The sequence below is a fragment of the Ursus maritimus genome, unplaced genomic scaffold, assembly GCF_017311325.1.
Source record: "Ursus maritimus isolate PB19 unplaced genomic scaffold, ASM1731132v1 scaffold_35, whole genome shotgun sequence".
In the NCBI taxonomy this organism is placed as follows: Eukaryota; Metazoa; Chordata; class Mammalia; order Carnivora; family Ursidae; genus Ursus; species Ursus maritimus.
In genome coordinates, this window is record NW_024426119.1 from 10,338,935 (window position 1) to 10,353,492 (window position 14,558).

At 36.6% G+C, this 14,558-nt stretch overlaps 1 protein-coding gene across 2 annotated transcripts in view; it reads left to right on the plus strand.

Moving 5' to 3' along the window:
• Nucleotides 1–14,558, plus strand: part of GOLM2 (golgi membrane protein 2) — a 108,109-nt gene that overhangs the window by 42,944 nt on the left and 50,607 nt on the right. For both annotated transcript variants that reach the window (XM_008702143.2, XM_040620529.1), the window contains exons 5-6: nucleotides 2,497–2,641; nucleotides 3,169–3,222. In XM_008702143.2, the coding sequence (XP_008700365.2) occupies nucleotides 2,497–2,641; nucleotides 3,169–3,222 (199 nt within the window). The remainder of the gene's footprint in view (nucleotides 1–2,496; nucleotides 2,642–3,168; nucleotides 3,223–14,558) is intronic.

The window sequence follows — 14,558 nt, forward strand, 5'->3', positions numbered from 1 at the left end:
AGAGAGGGAACACAAGCAGGGGGAGTGGGAGAGGAAGAAGCAGGCTCCCAGCGGAGGAGCCTGATGTGGGCCTGGATCCCATAACGCCGGGATCACTCCCTGAGCCGAAGGCAGACGCTTAACAACTGCACCACCCAGGCGCCCCAGGGATTTTTTTTTTAACCAAGCACATGCCTATCTTAGAAATTACTCTGATGAAGAGGTCAGCAAACTAAATCCAACCTGCTGCCTGTTTCCATACTACCCATAAGCAAAATATGGTTATTATATTTAAAAATGGTTGAAAAAAAAACAATATTTTATGACATTGGAAAATTATAAGAAATTCATATTTTAGTTTCTGTAAATACCGTTTTATTGGAGCACAGCCATACTGATTTGTTCACTGCTGTCATGCTACAAAGGAGGAGAAATTGTAGACCAGAGAAGACTAGGGAGACCTGAGAGCTTAAATGAAATATAGGATCCTGGATTGGATCCTGAAACAGAAAAAGGCATAATGGAAAAAGTAGTAAAATCTGAATAGAGTCTGGAGTTCAGTTAATAATGTACTAATGCTGGTTTCATAGTTTTGCAAATGGACCATGCTGTAAGATGTTAACATTAAGGGAAATTGGGTGAGGGGTAATGACTTTTCTGTAAGTCTAAAATTATTTCAGAATAAAAAGTTTTATTTAAAAACATTTAGGGGCGCCTGGGTGGCTCATCGTTAAACGTCTGCCTTCGGCTCAGGGCGTGATCCCGGCATTCTGGAATCAAGCCCCGCATCAGGCTCCTCCTCTGGGAGTCTGCTTCTTCCTCTCCCACTCCCCCTGCTTGTGTTTCCTCTCTCGCTGACTGTCTCTATCTCTGTTAAATAAATTTAAAAAATAAAAAAATTAAAAAAAAAAATTTAGGTGGCCCCCTTACCAAAACACCAGCATTGCATTTAGAAAGCCATCTAATTTTATTAAGAATATTTGCTATTGTCCATTCACATAAAGGTACTGTCTTTAATAATGCATCTCAAAGGGACAACATCTTTGTTAACTATTTTAAATGGAAAAGTGTTTTTGAACAGTAATTTGTTGACTTAAAGTTTTGTTTAATATTGCTTGTTTTATCCACATCTACAAAGAGTACTATAGAAATAGCCTTATGATAAAGCATTATAGTGAAATGCACAGAGATGCAGGCTGGCTGTTCAGGTGGTACCTCATGGATTTTCTTACCCTTGGCCTTCCTATTGACATGTTCAAAAATTTCAGTGTTATCATTTCACTTATCAAATTTTAAGCTCAGAATTGGCTCCCAGGAAATGTGGGAGTGAAGATGAATGTGGTTTGAATCCTTCACAATTCTCTATCTTGGTAGAGGTATCTTGGATATCTTGGATAAACTACTAAACTTCTTTAAGCCTCAGTTTGACTTCATTATTCCCAAAACTGTTCATTCTCTTGGAGGATAGATTTGAAAGCAGTTTGTAAACTATGAAGGACAGTGCAAATGCTTTTATTGTTAATTTTATCTGCCAGGCACACTGGAATACCTCTACCTGATTGTCAAGACACCTTTTCTTCTTTTTGTGACAAATTCCTACAATTTGCCTCATTTTTCTAGATTTCCTTTAGATTTTTAGTACTATTGTTTTGTATAACATTACTAATGATTACACTGCATAGTGCTTTAGAGTTGAGAAAGCTTTTATATATGCATTAAATATTAAGTAGAAGGACCTATGTGGCAACACAAGTATGTGTATTTAACTCCTTACCTCTCTCAATTTTCCACTGAAGCCACTCAACCAATATAAAAGACAAAACTGGCCCATCGATAGAATTGAGTCAGGCCTAACAAGGTATATGAAGATAAGTTTCCAAGGAGATGATTGGATTAGAAGCATGTTGGAAGGAATACTGACCTGGGTATCATTCTGCCATTACTTCCTATGCTTGGGTGGCCAATGCACCTAGGAAGAAGTTTGCCTGTTTTCCACCCTTGCTGTTTCTGGAAAAGCCTGGCAATGCCACTAGCCATCTATTACACTTGAGGGGGCACCCATGTGCCAGTCTCCTGTAGTCCACCATCCTGCTCGATTACATTGGCCTACAGAGAACCCACCCTGCCCGTAGCACCTAGGACAATGCCCAACTGTAGGCCTCCGTAGCAACCTACGGTGCTCAGCAAGACTATCTTCTTGCAGCATCACTCCCTTAGCATAGCCAAAGAGAATCACCTCTGCCTAACATTTTAGACCATTTACTATAATTAGAGACTTTAAAAAGTGTTATTCTTTTATTTCATATTAGATATTAAAAACTGAACAGAAAATAGTATTATATACCACATCTCCAAGAGTTTGGAATTTGCACCCATAGTATATGTTTTTAAAAATTTGCACCCATAATATATGTTTTAAAAAGTGAACTGTTTCAGAACATTTAGTTGGTAGTTGTGTCATTTGTTTAATCTTTTGAACTGAAAAATATTTACTATTACCAAATCTTTATTTAACAGCAAGAGTCACACAAGTTTGAATCAAAAGATGAAAATGAATTGGGTATAAACAATCATGCAGTACCTAAAAACATTCCCAAAGTAGCTGAGAATGCTGCAGATAAGAACGAAGAACCCTCAAGCAATCATATTCCACGTGGGAAAGGTATTGCTATTTTGTTTTGTGTTAATAGGATATTGACTTTCTCTACTCACTTTGAAGTGAACATTTTCAGTCATAAAGAATATTGCTTGATTTTAGTTCAGTTAGGTGGCAGTGTTGTTTCAAATTTGGATCCTTTGATAGAGAAGAAAAAAGAGTAAATTGTTTTAGAGTTACAACTATGTCCAAAGCAAGATACAGAGATATGTAGGCAATGTAGCCTATTGCTTTAGTAACTGATTCCTACATTCCTTCAAAACACTTTCAATTTATGTAAGGGAAAAAAAAGAATTATTGGGGTGCCTCAGTGGCTCAGTTGATTAAGTAGCCAACTCTGGTTTTTGGCTCAGGTCATGATCTCAGGGTCATGGGATCAAAGCCCCCTTTTGAGCTCTGCCCTCAGCATGGAGTCTGCTTGAGATTCTCTCCCTCTTCCCCTGCCCCTTCTCCTGGCTTCTCTCTCTCTCTGTCTCTCTAAAATAAGTAAATCTTTTTTAAGAAAAGAATTTTATCATTTGTTACTTGGGCAGAACAAATCAAAATAGAAGAGAATGACCTTGCAAAAGTTGAAGATCTTCCTACTGGTAAGTAAAAATTATCTGAGTATTTACCCTACTCTCTTTTTGAGTAAATGTCGTAGTCACTTGAGAAAAGTCATAGATCTCTGGAAGATTTATATTTGCTGTTTATTAACTACCCATTAATTGCCAGGACTTGTTTAGGATACAGTTGTTTTGAAAAAATTTGCTAAAATTTTGTTAAAGTACTTGTTTCTGTGTTGGTAAGAGTCAACTATATTTGAACATTTTCTTGACTCAGAGTTACTGCTCATGACAGTTACACTATGTTAGAGTCATTTGTGTTTACTTAAAGTATATATGGCTCAGATCTTTGAGACGAAATGGTCCCAGATTGCTGTGTTGTTGGTGTGCTTTAATACGGCATGGTAATACCCTTATATAGGTTTTTAAGACTTGGCTTGTCCTTTCAGTTAATTACCCCACACTTTAAATAGTTTATTCCCTATTTTTCTTTTTCTTCTTGAATGGCCATTGCTCTTCAGTGTCTGTTTCTTTCTTCACTAATGTGTCTGCTTCTTACCATTTCCACTTGAAGTCACTGCTGGCATTCTAGTCCTGTTCAGTGGGTTTTTTTTTTCCCCATGTCTCTTTGTTTTTCTTGCCATTTCTATGTTTCTTGGTTGTCTTAAGTACCCCTCCCTGCTGACTCCCAATTTATTGTGGTGAAAAAATGGAAGTAACAGCATGTCTTTGATTCTTCTTGGCTATTTTTATTCCTTTTCAATCTTAGGGATCACTTCTGTGGTTATAACTCATTGTATGTGGCTGAAATTGCTGAGTGTCCTAGGTCCAAATGAATGAATGTTAGTCCTTTCATTTGTATATATAGTTTTGTTATCTTCTCAGATTGTTTTGTGTCTATTCTTTTGGATTTCCAATTCACAGTATATGCCCCTAAAATAAAGGTAAGGACAAGAGCAATAATAGGAATTTAAAAATACAGAGTTAGAATGAGCATGATTTGTTTGTGAAGCGGTGAAGTTATCCAGTGATTCTTAAAGTGTGGTCCTTGGACCAACAGTATCAGCATAACCTAGGAACTTGTTGTAAATGCAAATTCTTAGGTTCCATTTCAGAGTTACTAAGTGAGAAGTTCTTGGGATGGACCCCAGTAATCTGTGTTTTAATAAGCTTTCCAGGTGAATCTGATCTATGCTAAAGTCTTAAAATCACTAACTCTAATTTAATGTTGAGAGCAAGGACCATGTATTATTCTGAATTTTGCAGCACTTACTCCAGTCGTAGACTTACTGAGCTTTACCTTGATTAATCTCTTTTACATAGCCCTTGTTTGTTTTTTAAGTTTCACCTAAAGTTTTGCCAAGGATAAACTGCAGGTTTTTAGTATTTAGAAGCACCCTATTCAGATATATGAATAGGGTTGTTTACATGCTTGCATGCATTTATTTTTGATGTCATATATATATATATAAATATATTTGCATTGAAATTCATAATTTTTAACCTCTTTTGTGCATAGTTTTTTTTTTGTGCATAGTTTTCAAGTTAAAATTTTATCATTGCTACTCTAAATGCATAATGTCTCAATTTATTTTCTCATTCGTCCACTATCATAATTTATCACCTGGCCACCAAGGAATTCCAGAGTTAGAGTTAAATGAAATGGAAATGCAAGAGGTCTTAAAGATCTTATCTTGACCATTTTTAGGTGTATTGTGCTTATCAGACAGTGGTTTTCAGATGTCTTTCATACATGAACCACTTTAGTAGGGCAAAAATCCTATCTTCCTGCTTCTGCTTGATAAAAAAAAAGCACACAACCATTTCATTGGAATAAATAGGGATGAATAATGATCCTTTTGATGAGATGCCAACAAATTCATGTCTGATTTCTACAGTATGAATTTGCCATATTGGTTCATATAATGGTTGCAGCACTATAGCTTAGAACTGGGAAGAACACACAAAAAAATGTATACGTTTTGTGTAAATTTAGCATTAATGCCAAAAATATCTGTATATGTAGATGCTGTCTACACTGTTGTGGCCTATTAGAGGCCTTCTTCTGGATTAATTTTTCTTTATATTTGATTTTCTATAATTTGAAAACGATATGCTCTGATGTTGTTTTTGGGGGCACTTACTATGCTTGGTGTTCTCTGAGCTTCCTGGACCTGCAGTTTAGTGTCTGACATTAATTTGGGGAAATTCTCCGTCATTATTGTTTCAAGTATTTCTCTTCTGTTCTTTTCTCTGTTCTCCTTCTAGTATTCCCATTATGCATATGTTATACTTTTTGTAGTTGTCTTAGGTATTGTTATTTTTTTCCCCATTATTCTCTGTTTTTCAGTTTTTGAGGATTCTGGTGATCCTTTAGCTCAGAGCTTCTTTCCTCAGCTGTGTCCAGTGTACTAATGAGCACTGTTCCTTGCTGTTACAGTGTTTTCTTACCTCTAGCATTTCTTTTTGGTTCTTTCTAGGATTTCCATCTCTCTGCTTACATTGCCTATTTGTTCTTGCATGCTGTGTATTTTATCCATTAGAGTCTTTAGCACATTAACCATAGTTGTTTTAAATTCCTGGTCTCATGTAATTCCTTCTCTGATGCTAGCTCTGTCTCTTCAAATTGTGCTTTTTTGCCTTTTGATAGGACTTGTAATTTTTTCTTGATAGTAAGACGTGATGTATGAGGTGATAGTTACTGCTGTAAGTAGGCCTTTAGTAACATGGTAGTGAGGTGTGAGGTAGCGAAGACTGTGAAGTGTTCTTTAGTGCTGTGATTTCTGTTCTTTCAGAGCGAGTCTGTGTTTCTGCTCTGTGAACTTCACAAGTTTTTCTCAGTTTTTTTCCTTCCCCTTAGGTGGGACAGGATGGCTAGAGTGGGCTGAAGTTGGGTATTTTTCTAATTCGGGTCACTTAGGCTCTGATAATACCCTAGCAAATTAGGCTCTGTTTACCTAGTTTCTCCTGAGGGCAGGCCTTGTTAAGAAGAACAAAGTGCTTTGGTGTATTTCAAAATGGTTCCTTTTCCCTTCCTCCTGCCTGAGGGGATTATTCCCCCCACTCTTTACTATGGGAATGTAGTTGAGCTCCTGGAGGTAAATCTCACAATATTGTGGGGAGTCTCCCTATGACTGGGTCCCCCTGGAATTTTTAACTCTTTGAGTTATCCACACTGAGCCCCCAGTGAGTCGTCCACACTGAACATCAATTACAGTTCAGGTTTTCCTACCCTGGCACTGGTCCCTGTGGCAATTTCTGCTCGTGAGTCTGTTTTGTAAGCTGTGACTTCCTGTATTCACCTTTCTATCTTTCCATTCTTAGGAATAGTGGTCTGCCCTGTGTCCTCTTCTCTATTATCTAAGAAGAGTTGTTGATTTTTCAGCCTGTTTAGCTTTTTACTTGTTAGGATAGTGTGGCAATTCCTAAGCTCCTTACATGTGGAACCAGAAACCAGAAGTCCTCTGGATTAATTTTTGAGCCTCATTAAACTGTTGGTGCTTTGCTTTGAAAATCATTGTTCATAACAGTTACCCTTAATTATTTAGATATGTATCTTGAGTATAAAGATTATTTTGATATAGTAACTGATGAAAAGAAACTTTGAGCTGTGTAGTCAGTCAGATGCAAACAGAAAGGAAAGCCATGTCATATTTCTGTACTTTGAGCTCCTAGCATGATGCCTTACACATCACAGGGTCCCACTAAATGTGTATGCCTGAATTACCAGAATATCCTTAGTGGTGGGGCAGTGATATCTGGAACCGAAGTGCCAGGGTTCAAATCCTTGGCTCCTATCTCTTAATAGGTGTGTCATGACCATTATTTGCTCTTATCCTTATCTGTGAAATAGGGTAACTACCGTTCCAACCTCATAGCATGAATGTGAGATTTGAATGTAAAGCACGTAGGACAAGGCCTGGCTCATAGCCACTGCTATATAAATCTTAGTTACTATTGTTATTATTATTGCATATCATTAGAAAGATATTTGTTATCTTCTTGTCATTCCTTTTACTCAGTGTTGTCTTCTTCTCTCTGAAGCAGTCTATGCCAAAATTCTTAATGCCTGTGCAAGTTCTGGTGTATATGTGGAGTCCCTAATGGCTGTAGGGGTAGTAACCCCACAGAAGAAGTAGAGAAAAGAACACATCCTTGTCATTTTAAAATAGATTTTTATGTGTTAATGACTGTTTTATTTATGATAGCCAAGGCTATACTAGAAGCTATAACAGAGCAGGGCCGAACTGTCTTAAAACGTAGCTCTGAAACAGTCAAGGGGTATATAGCATGTGCCTATGACTAACATGACGCTTCAGCTTCTGAGCTCCCTGAACCTTAGAGCTAAACCTCAGCGGGTTTTGTTTGTTTCTAATGTTGATTTGAGTTACTCACCAAGATTTTATAGGAGTCTTATAGTTTAACCCATTACTAAACCCTTACCTGAATATTTACCTTTGTGCTGTTTTAGGCACCTGTTATGTTAGACAGTTACATATTTATATCACTAGTTTTTAAACATTTTTTAGATTAAAAAAACACTCCAAACATAACAGAAAAACAGAGAATAATATAACGAATAGCCAAGTACCTACATCCCTCCAAAAGAAAACCACAAGAATAACATAACATTTTGCCACATTTGTTTCAGATATTTCTGTTATTGATGTTATTATTAAAGAAATAAAACATTACTGATAAGTTGAAGCCTCCTTGTGTACCCTCCAGATCCTATTCCTGTCTCTTCTTCCCCAGAGGTAACTACTATGCTGAGATTGGTGTATATCAGTTTCTGTACATGTTTTTAGACTTTTACTGCATTTGTAAGCATCTATAAATCTATAAAGTATTGTTTTGTTTGCTGCCTTAAACTTTAAATAAATGGTGTCTTATTGTGTATATTATTCTATAGCTTGTTTTTTTCCCCCTCAGTTTTACGCTTTTGCAACTTACCCATGTCATACCTGTGGCTTTTTAACAGTTATAATTATATAATTGTATAAATATACCATGATTTATTATTCACATATAATAAACATTAAGACTGCCTTTAGTTTTTTGTTACTTCAAACAATACCACAGTGGATGTTCTTGTTTATGTCTTCTTATGCACATGAGAGTTTCTAGATATTAATATTTGAGTAGTACATTGAGTTACAAAGGTGAGCCGGCTACTGCCTAGAAAACTAGGGATCTACCTGTCCCAGGCCCTCCTCAGTCACTGAGAGTTGAGGGGATCAATAGCTCAGCACACTGGTAACCCATAAACAATTCTCAGCACAATGGTTGCAAAACTGTGTACGAGGGTATAAACTTATTCCTGCATCACAGAATGTCTTCAACTTCAGTAGTATCAGTTTACATTCCTGCTGGTATTATATGACCATTGCTGTTTATCCACATCTTCACTAACATTTGAGTTTGCTGTACTTTAATTTTTTGCCAATTTGACAGTTAGGAAATGCTATCTTATTTCAACTTGAATGTGCTGTGGTACTAGTGGGATTATGCATCCCTTTGTATATTAGCCATTTTGGTTGCCACCTTCTATGATTTTTTTTTTTTTGTAATCATTTTTGCCCAATTTTCTGTTGCTGGTATTTTCCTTATTGATCTTTAAGAGTTCTTTAGGAGTATGTAAAACAAATATCTTCTCCATGTCATGCATATCAACAGAGAGAAAAATCTTATTTCTTACTTGGAAACTTTTTTCTAGTTTTAAGATCCAGTTAATCTCATAGTAAAAATTGCCTCTAATGAATTACTTTGGGGAAAATCCTGATACAAAGATTTTTATGTACCTGAACAATTGGAAGTTCTTTTCTAATTAATAACTTAGAAAGAAAAAGTTACTTCTTTTGGTTTATAAATGCATATTAGATAGAGCTACTCTATTTATAAGATAATTAATTTCCTGGAATAGAGGCTTTTGACCTTGGCTGTATATTGGAACCACTGGGGAGTTAAAATAAAATTATGCCTGGGTCCCACTTCAGAGATTTTGATATGTTTGGTCTGAGATGCAGCTTGTGCGCTGAATGTGTAAGTGTACCTTAAGTGATTGTATTATGTAACTAAGGTTGAAAGCCACTTCTCTTGGAGGAATTTTCTAGATCTACGCTATCTAATACAGTAGCCACTGGTCACATGTATTTATTTAATTTCGTTAAACTTAAATAGAACTAAAAAATCAGTTCCTTAGTCAAACTAGAGACACTTCAAGTGCTTAATGGTTGCCTGTGGCTAGTGGCTACTACACTGGACAGCGCAAGTATAGAACATTTTCATCATTGCAGAAAATTCTGTTGAACAGTGCTACTCTAGATGGTAATAGTGATTACCCTTGGGAAAGAAGACTGAGGACAGAGATAAGGTGACTTATTTTCATCATACAATCTTTTGAACTTTTTGGATTTTGGTTTCAAAATTTCATAAGGTAATTTCATAAATTATTAAAAATAAATAATTTTTTAAAAATTAAAGAGAGGTAATTATAGTGATGTTTGAGAGGAGAAAAAAAGAAAAGGTGATTTTATTTTTTGAAGATTTAATTTATTCATTTAACACAGAGAGAGAGCACAAGCAGAGGGAGTGGCAGGGAGAAGGAGAGGGAGAAACAGGCTCCCTGCCAAGTGAAGAGCCTGAGTGGAGCTCAATCCCAGGACCCTGGGACCATGACCTGAGCTGAAGGTAGATGCCCAACTGACTGAGCCACCCAGGCGCCCAAGAAAAGATAATGTTTAAAGAAGCAATGTAGCGGAGCCTGGGTGACTCAGTTGGTTAGGTGTCCAACTCTTGATTTTGGCTCAGGTCATGATCTCAGGGTCTTGAGATCCAGTCCCACATCAGGCTCTGCACTGAGCATGGAGCCTGCTTGAGATTCTCTCTCCCTCTGCCCCTCCCCCTTCCCTCTCTAAAAATAAATAAGTAAATAAAAATAAAGAAACAAAAAAAGAAGCAATGTAGTTATTATTATTTTGGTTAAGATTCTCTAATGATTAGAGCTTTTAGAGGAAATAGCCAAATTTATAAAAATACATTAAAAGTTTTATCAAATTAAATCAGCGTAGATGTACTTAACTAAATTTTTCTCTTAGGCATCCTGTAAGACAGTAATTGGAAACTATAGCTTTGTTGCCTGTTTTAATAAACCAGTTTATTGAAACCTTAACTCGCTCATTTATTTATGTTTTGTCTGTGACTGCTTTTGTGCCAGAACAGCAGAGTTGAGCAAGGCCTCCAAGCCTAAAATATTCACTAACTGACCCTTTTAGAAAAAGTTTTCAAAGAAACAAATTATGTAAAATTGGGCATGGTTTTTGAGGGTAGGAAAAAATACTTAAATTAACATAATATCAAATTGTATTACTGAAAATTGCTACTAAAGTTACATAAGCTTCTAATGGTACATTGGTTTATAATTTCTTTCATTGTCATAATTTATGGGGCCACAATTTTTATTTGCCACAGTTAAGAAAAAAAGAATCAAAATAGGGTCTTGAATTAGAAAATACCTAGGGAGAATAGGATAGTTAGCACCCAGTGGGTTTGAGGGTTTAATTGGTGCCTATTTCTCTCCCTTTTTAAAAACTATACTTCTCAAGTACTGTGTTTTAGTGGTTGTTCCAGGGATTACTATATGCATCCTTTCTGTATCATGGTCTACTTAGAAATAATATCGTAGTCCTTCATGTGAAATGTAGAGCTTTACAAAGATGTGATGCCATGAGCCTTGCCTCATCCTTTATTGTGTATGTTACTTCTGTATAAGTCCTAATATTTTTAGTATTATTTTACTTTTAAAATCCTTTTAAGAAAATAAGAGAAAAAAAATATTATGGTCTCTTGCATTTACCATATATTTACCTTTTCCAATTCTCTTCATTCCTTCCTGCAGATTCTAGTTTCTCCTCCTCTTCTTCTCCTCCTCCTCCTCCTCCTCCTCCTCCTTCTTCTTCTTCTTCTTTTTTTTTTTAGAGAGAGTGTGAGTTGGGGGGCAGAGGGAAAGGGAGAGAGAGAATCTTTTTTTGAAGATTTATTTACTTATTTATTTTAGAGAGAGAGAGAGAAAGAACAGGGGGAGGGGTAGAAGGAGAAGGAAAGAATCTGAGGCACCCCTGGACTCTGATTCTATGTTGATTATTATTTTCCCTTCAGCCAGGGGAACTTCCTTTAACTTCCTTTAACATTTCTTGAAATGCAGTTCTTCTAACAACACATTTTTTTCAACTTTTGTTTATCCGAAAACATTTTTATTTCATATTCATTTTTGAGGTATATTTTTACCGACTATAGAAATTCAAGGGACAACTGGGTGGCTCATTTGGTTAACGGCTCAGGTCATGATCCCAGAGTCCTGGGATCAAGTCCCACATCTCAGCAGGGAGCCTGCTTCTCCTTCTGCCTGCACCTCCCCTTGCTTCTCTCTCTCTCTCTCTGACAAATAAATAAATAAAATCTTTTAAAAAAAAGAAATTCAGATTGATTTTTTTATCACTTTAAAATGCAATTCCACTGTCTTATAGACTCCATTGATTCTAAGCTAGCTGTCATTCTTTTTGTTGTGCCCTTGTATTAGTGTGTGTTTTGTTTTTTTTTTAATTAAGCTCTATGCCCATTGTGGAGCTTGAACTCACACCCTGAGATCAAGCATTTTGTGGTCTTCTAACTGAGCCAGCCAGGTACTGGTAGTATTCTTTTTTTTTTTTTTTTTGTAACTGCTTTTAAGATTTTCTCTATAGCTTTGATTTTCATGAGTTTTACTAAGATATACCTTGAAATGGTCTCCTGGTTTTCTTTGTATTTGTCGTGCTTGAGATTCCCTGAGGTCCTTCAATATGTGAGTTGATGTTCTTCACCAAATTTGGGGAATTTTCAGCCTTCATTCAAATTCAGATATTCAAAATATCTTTTCTCTATTCTCTTTTTTCTCTTTCTGGAACTCAAGATACATGCATTTCAGACTGCTTTGTATTATCCCAGAGGTCACTGAAGTTCTATTCAGTTTTTTTGCAATATTTTTTCTCTGTCAGTTTGTTTAATGTCTTTGATCTGTCTTCAAGTTCATTGACCCCTTTTTCTATGGTGTTTAGTCTGCTGTTCAAAGCCCATCCAGTGTTATTTTTCATTTCAGATGTGTTTTGAGTTCTAGAATTTCTGTTTGGTTCTTTTTTTAGTTTCCATTTCTCTACTTGGTGTCTCCATCTTTTCCTTTAAATCTCTGTGTGTGTGTGTGTGTGTGTGTGTGTGTGTGTGTGTGTGTAAAACAATTGTTTTTACAGGTCCTTGTCTGTAGTTTCAGCAAGTGAGTCATCTTTGGGTCTGTTTCTGTTGATTGCTTTTTTCCTTGATTATGGGTCATATTTCCTGCTTCTTTTTATGTCTAGTAATTTTACTGTGTGCTGTATGAATGCTATAGAATAGAAGTATGGGTTTTGTGGTCTTTTGAAGGGTGCTGAATTTTATTCTGGCAGACAGTTAAATTATTGGTGAATGCTCCTGGTTCTGTCAGACTTGATGTTATGCTTTGTCAGGATGGCTCAGTTTTGATTTTGTTCTTCATCTGAAGGCATGATCCTTAACTGTAGGGTGTGATTCCCTACTTTTAAAGTAGGACTTGTAGCATCTCATCTGAATGCCCAGGATGCTCAGTGAAGATTCTCTATTGTGGCTGGGCCAAAGGTGCATTGTTTTCATGTGCTATATGACCTGTTTTTGTTCAGCTCTCAGCCCTGCAAGAGCAAGTGCTTTCGGTTAGCCCCCCTAGAGTCTTACCCTGTGGATATATAGCTAAGGCCTCATCCAGAGACCCAAGAGGAATATCCATGCCAATCTCTCTCCTCCATTTCACCCCACACAGCTTCTTTCTCTGTAGTATTCTGTCTTACAAATTCCAACCACCTGAGCAGTCCAAACTCTGATGATCTCTGCCTCCTCTGCTCACTGAGATTGCCCATGTCATGTATACCCCTTCTTTCAAGAGTAAGTCTTGTGCTGCTGGTTGTCCAGTGCCTGAAAACAGTTGTCTTATATAGTTTTGTCTATATTAAAAGAAGTTTGTTGTGTGAGAGGGTAAGTCCAATGCTGGTTTCTATGTCATGGCTAGCAGTGGAAATTTGTGTTGTTCTTTTAAAATTATATAAATGGATCTCCAAATATGAAGGAGCTGAAGTTCACAGGCCAGGTCTTAGAAGCCATATGAGAACATCATTTTAATAGTCTCTTTAGGCATGTACCTGTATTGCTTAGAGGGCAGAGATGGTTCCACTAGCTCATATTTGAGCAATTTACAAGCATGTTATATTTGTTCATATATGCAGAACAAAGTAACATAAAAATGTTACATCATTGTTTTGTATGTAATGGTCATGCTCCAGGATGATTAATATTTTTATGAGCACTTACCAATTAGAGTTTCATAACTTCCCGAAACATTACTATAAGTCAGCATTCATCAGGACTCCTCTTGAGTGTGAGCAAACTAGGTAATCAGGAAGCTCAATACATTGGTTAGAGCCAGTAGTTTTACATTTAAATGTTTTTGTTTTTTCAACATGAATTTTGGATTCTTTTTTCATTCTAAGGATTAATACTTAACTTTGACAACTTCAGTATATATTGAACACCTATTATTTTCTAGGCTTCTATCATAATTCATTTGCTAATATTCTCACTAGCGTCCAAATCGATCATGCAGGGTAAATGGCATTATGCCTGTTTTTCAGATGAAGACTAGGGCTTTGAGAAATTAGTCACTAACCCAAAATGATACAGTTAATAAGTTACAGAGTCATGATGTAAGTCCTGGTCTGTCTGGCTCCAAAGCTCATGTTTTTTATTCTGTCTTTTATTCTTTTGGCTATGCAGCAGAACCACTTGGAGCTTTTAATAAATATAGATCCCTAGGGTGCGCCTGCATGGCGCAGTCGTTAAGCATCTGCCTTCGGCTCAGGGCGTGATCCCGGCATAGGTACCACCTCCTTATTCAGTATGTCCAGGGTGGTATCTGGAATAATGCAGTGCTCCTAGAGTTGAGGACCATTGCTTATTAGTGCCATATTACTTCTCCATAGTCATAATCACTGGATTGTGATGCCCTGTAAGATAGAAACTGTAAGGTGTGAACGTTTTTAAGGTTGTAGCCCTATCTTTGGAAAAAGGAAATGCAGACAGTTCTTTTTTGGCTCTCAGAGTAGGGACTGCAACTGAGGGCTAATAGAGAAGTGAAGGAGAATTAACACTAAACCTTCTATCACCTTTTATAAGCATCTCAGCCAGTTTCTCCAGCAATGACTACTTTGAATTTTTAAGTCAAGTGAATTGTATATCTCATCTCTTCTGTCATGAGTTTCAGGTTCCTTATCTGTGAAAGGCATATT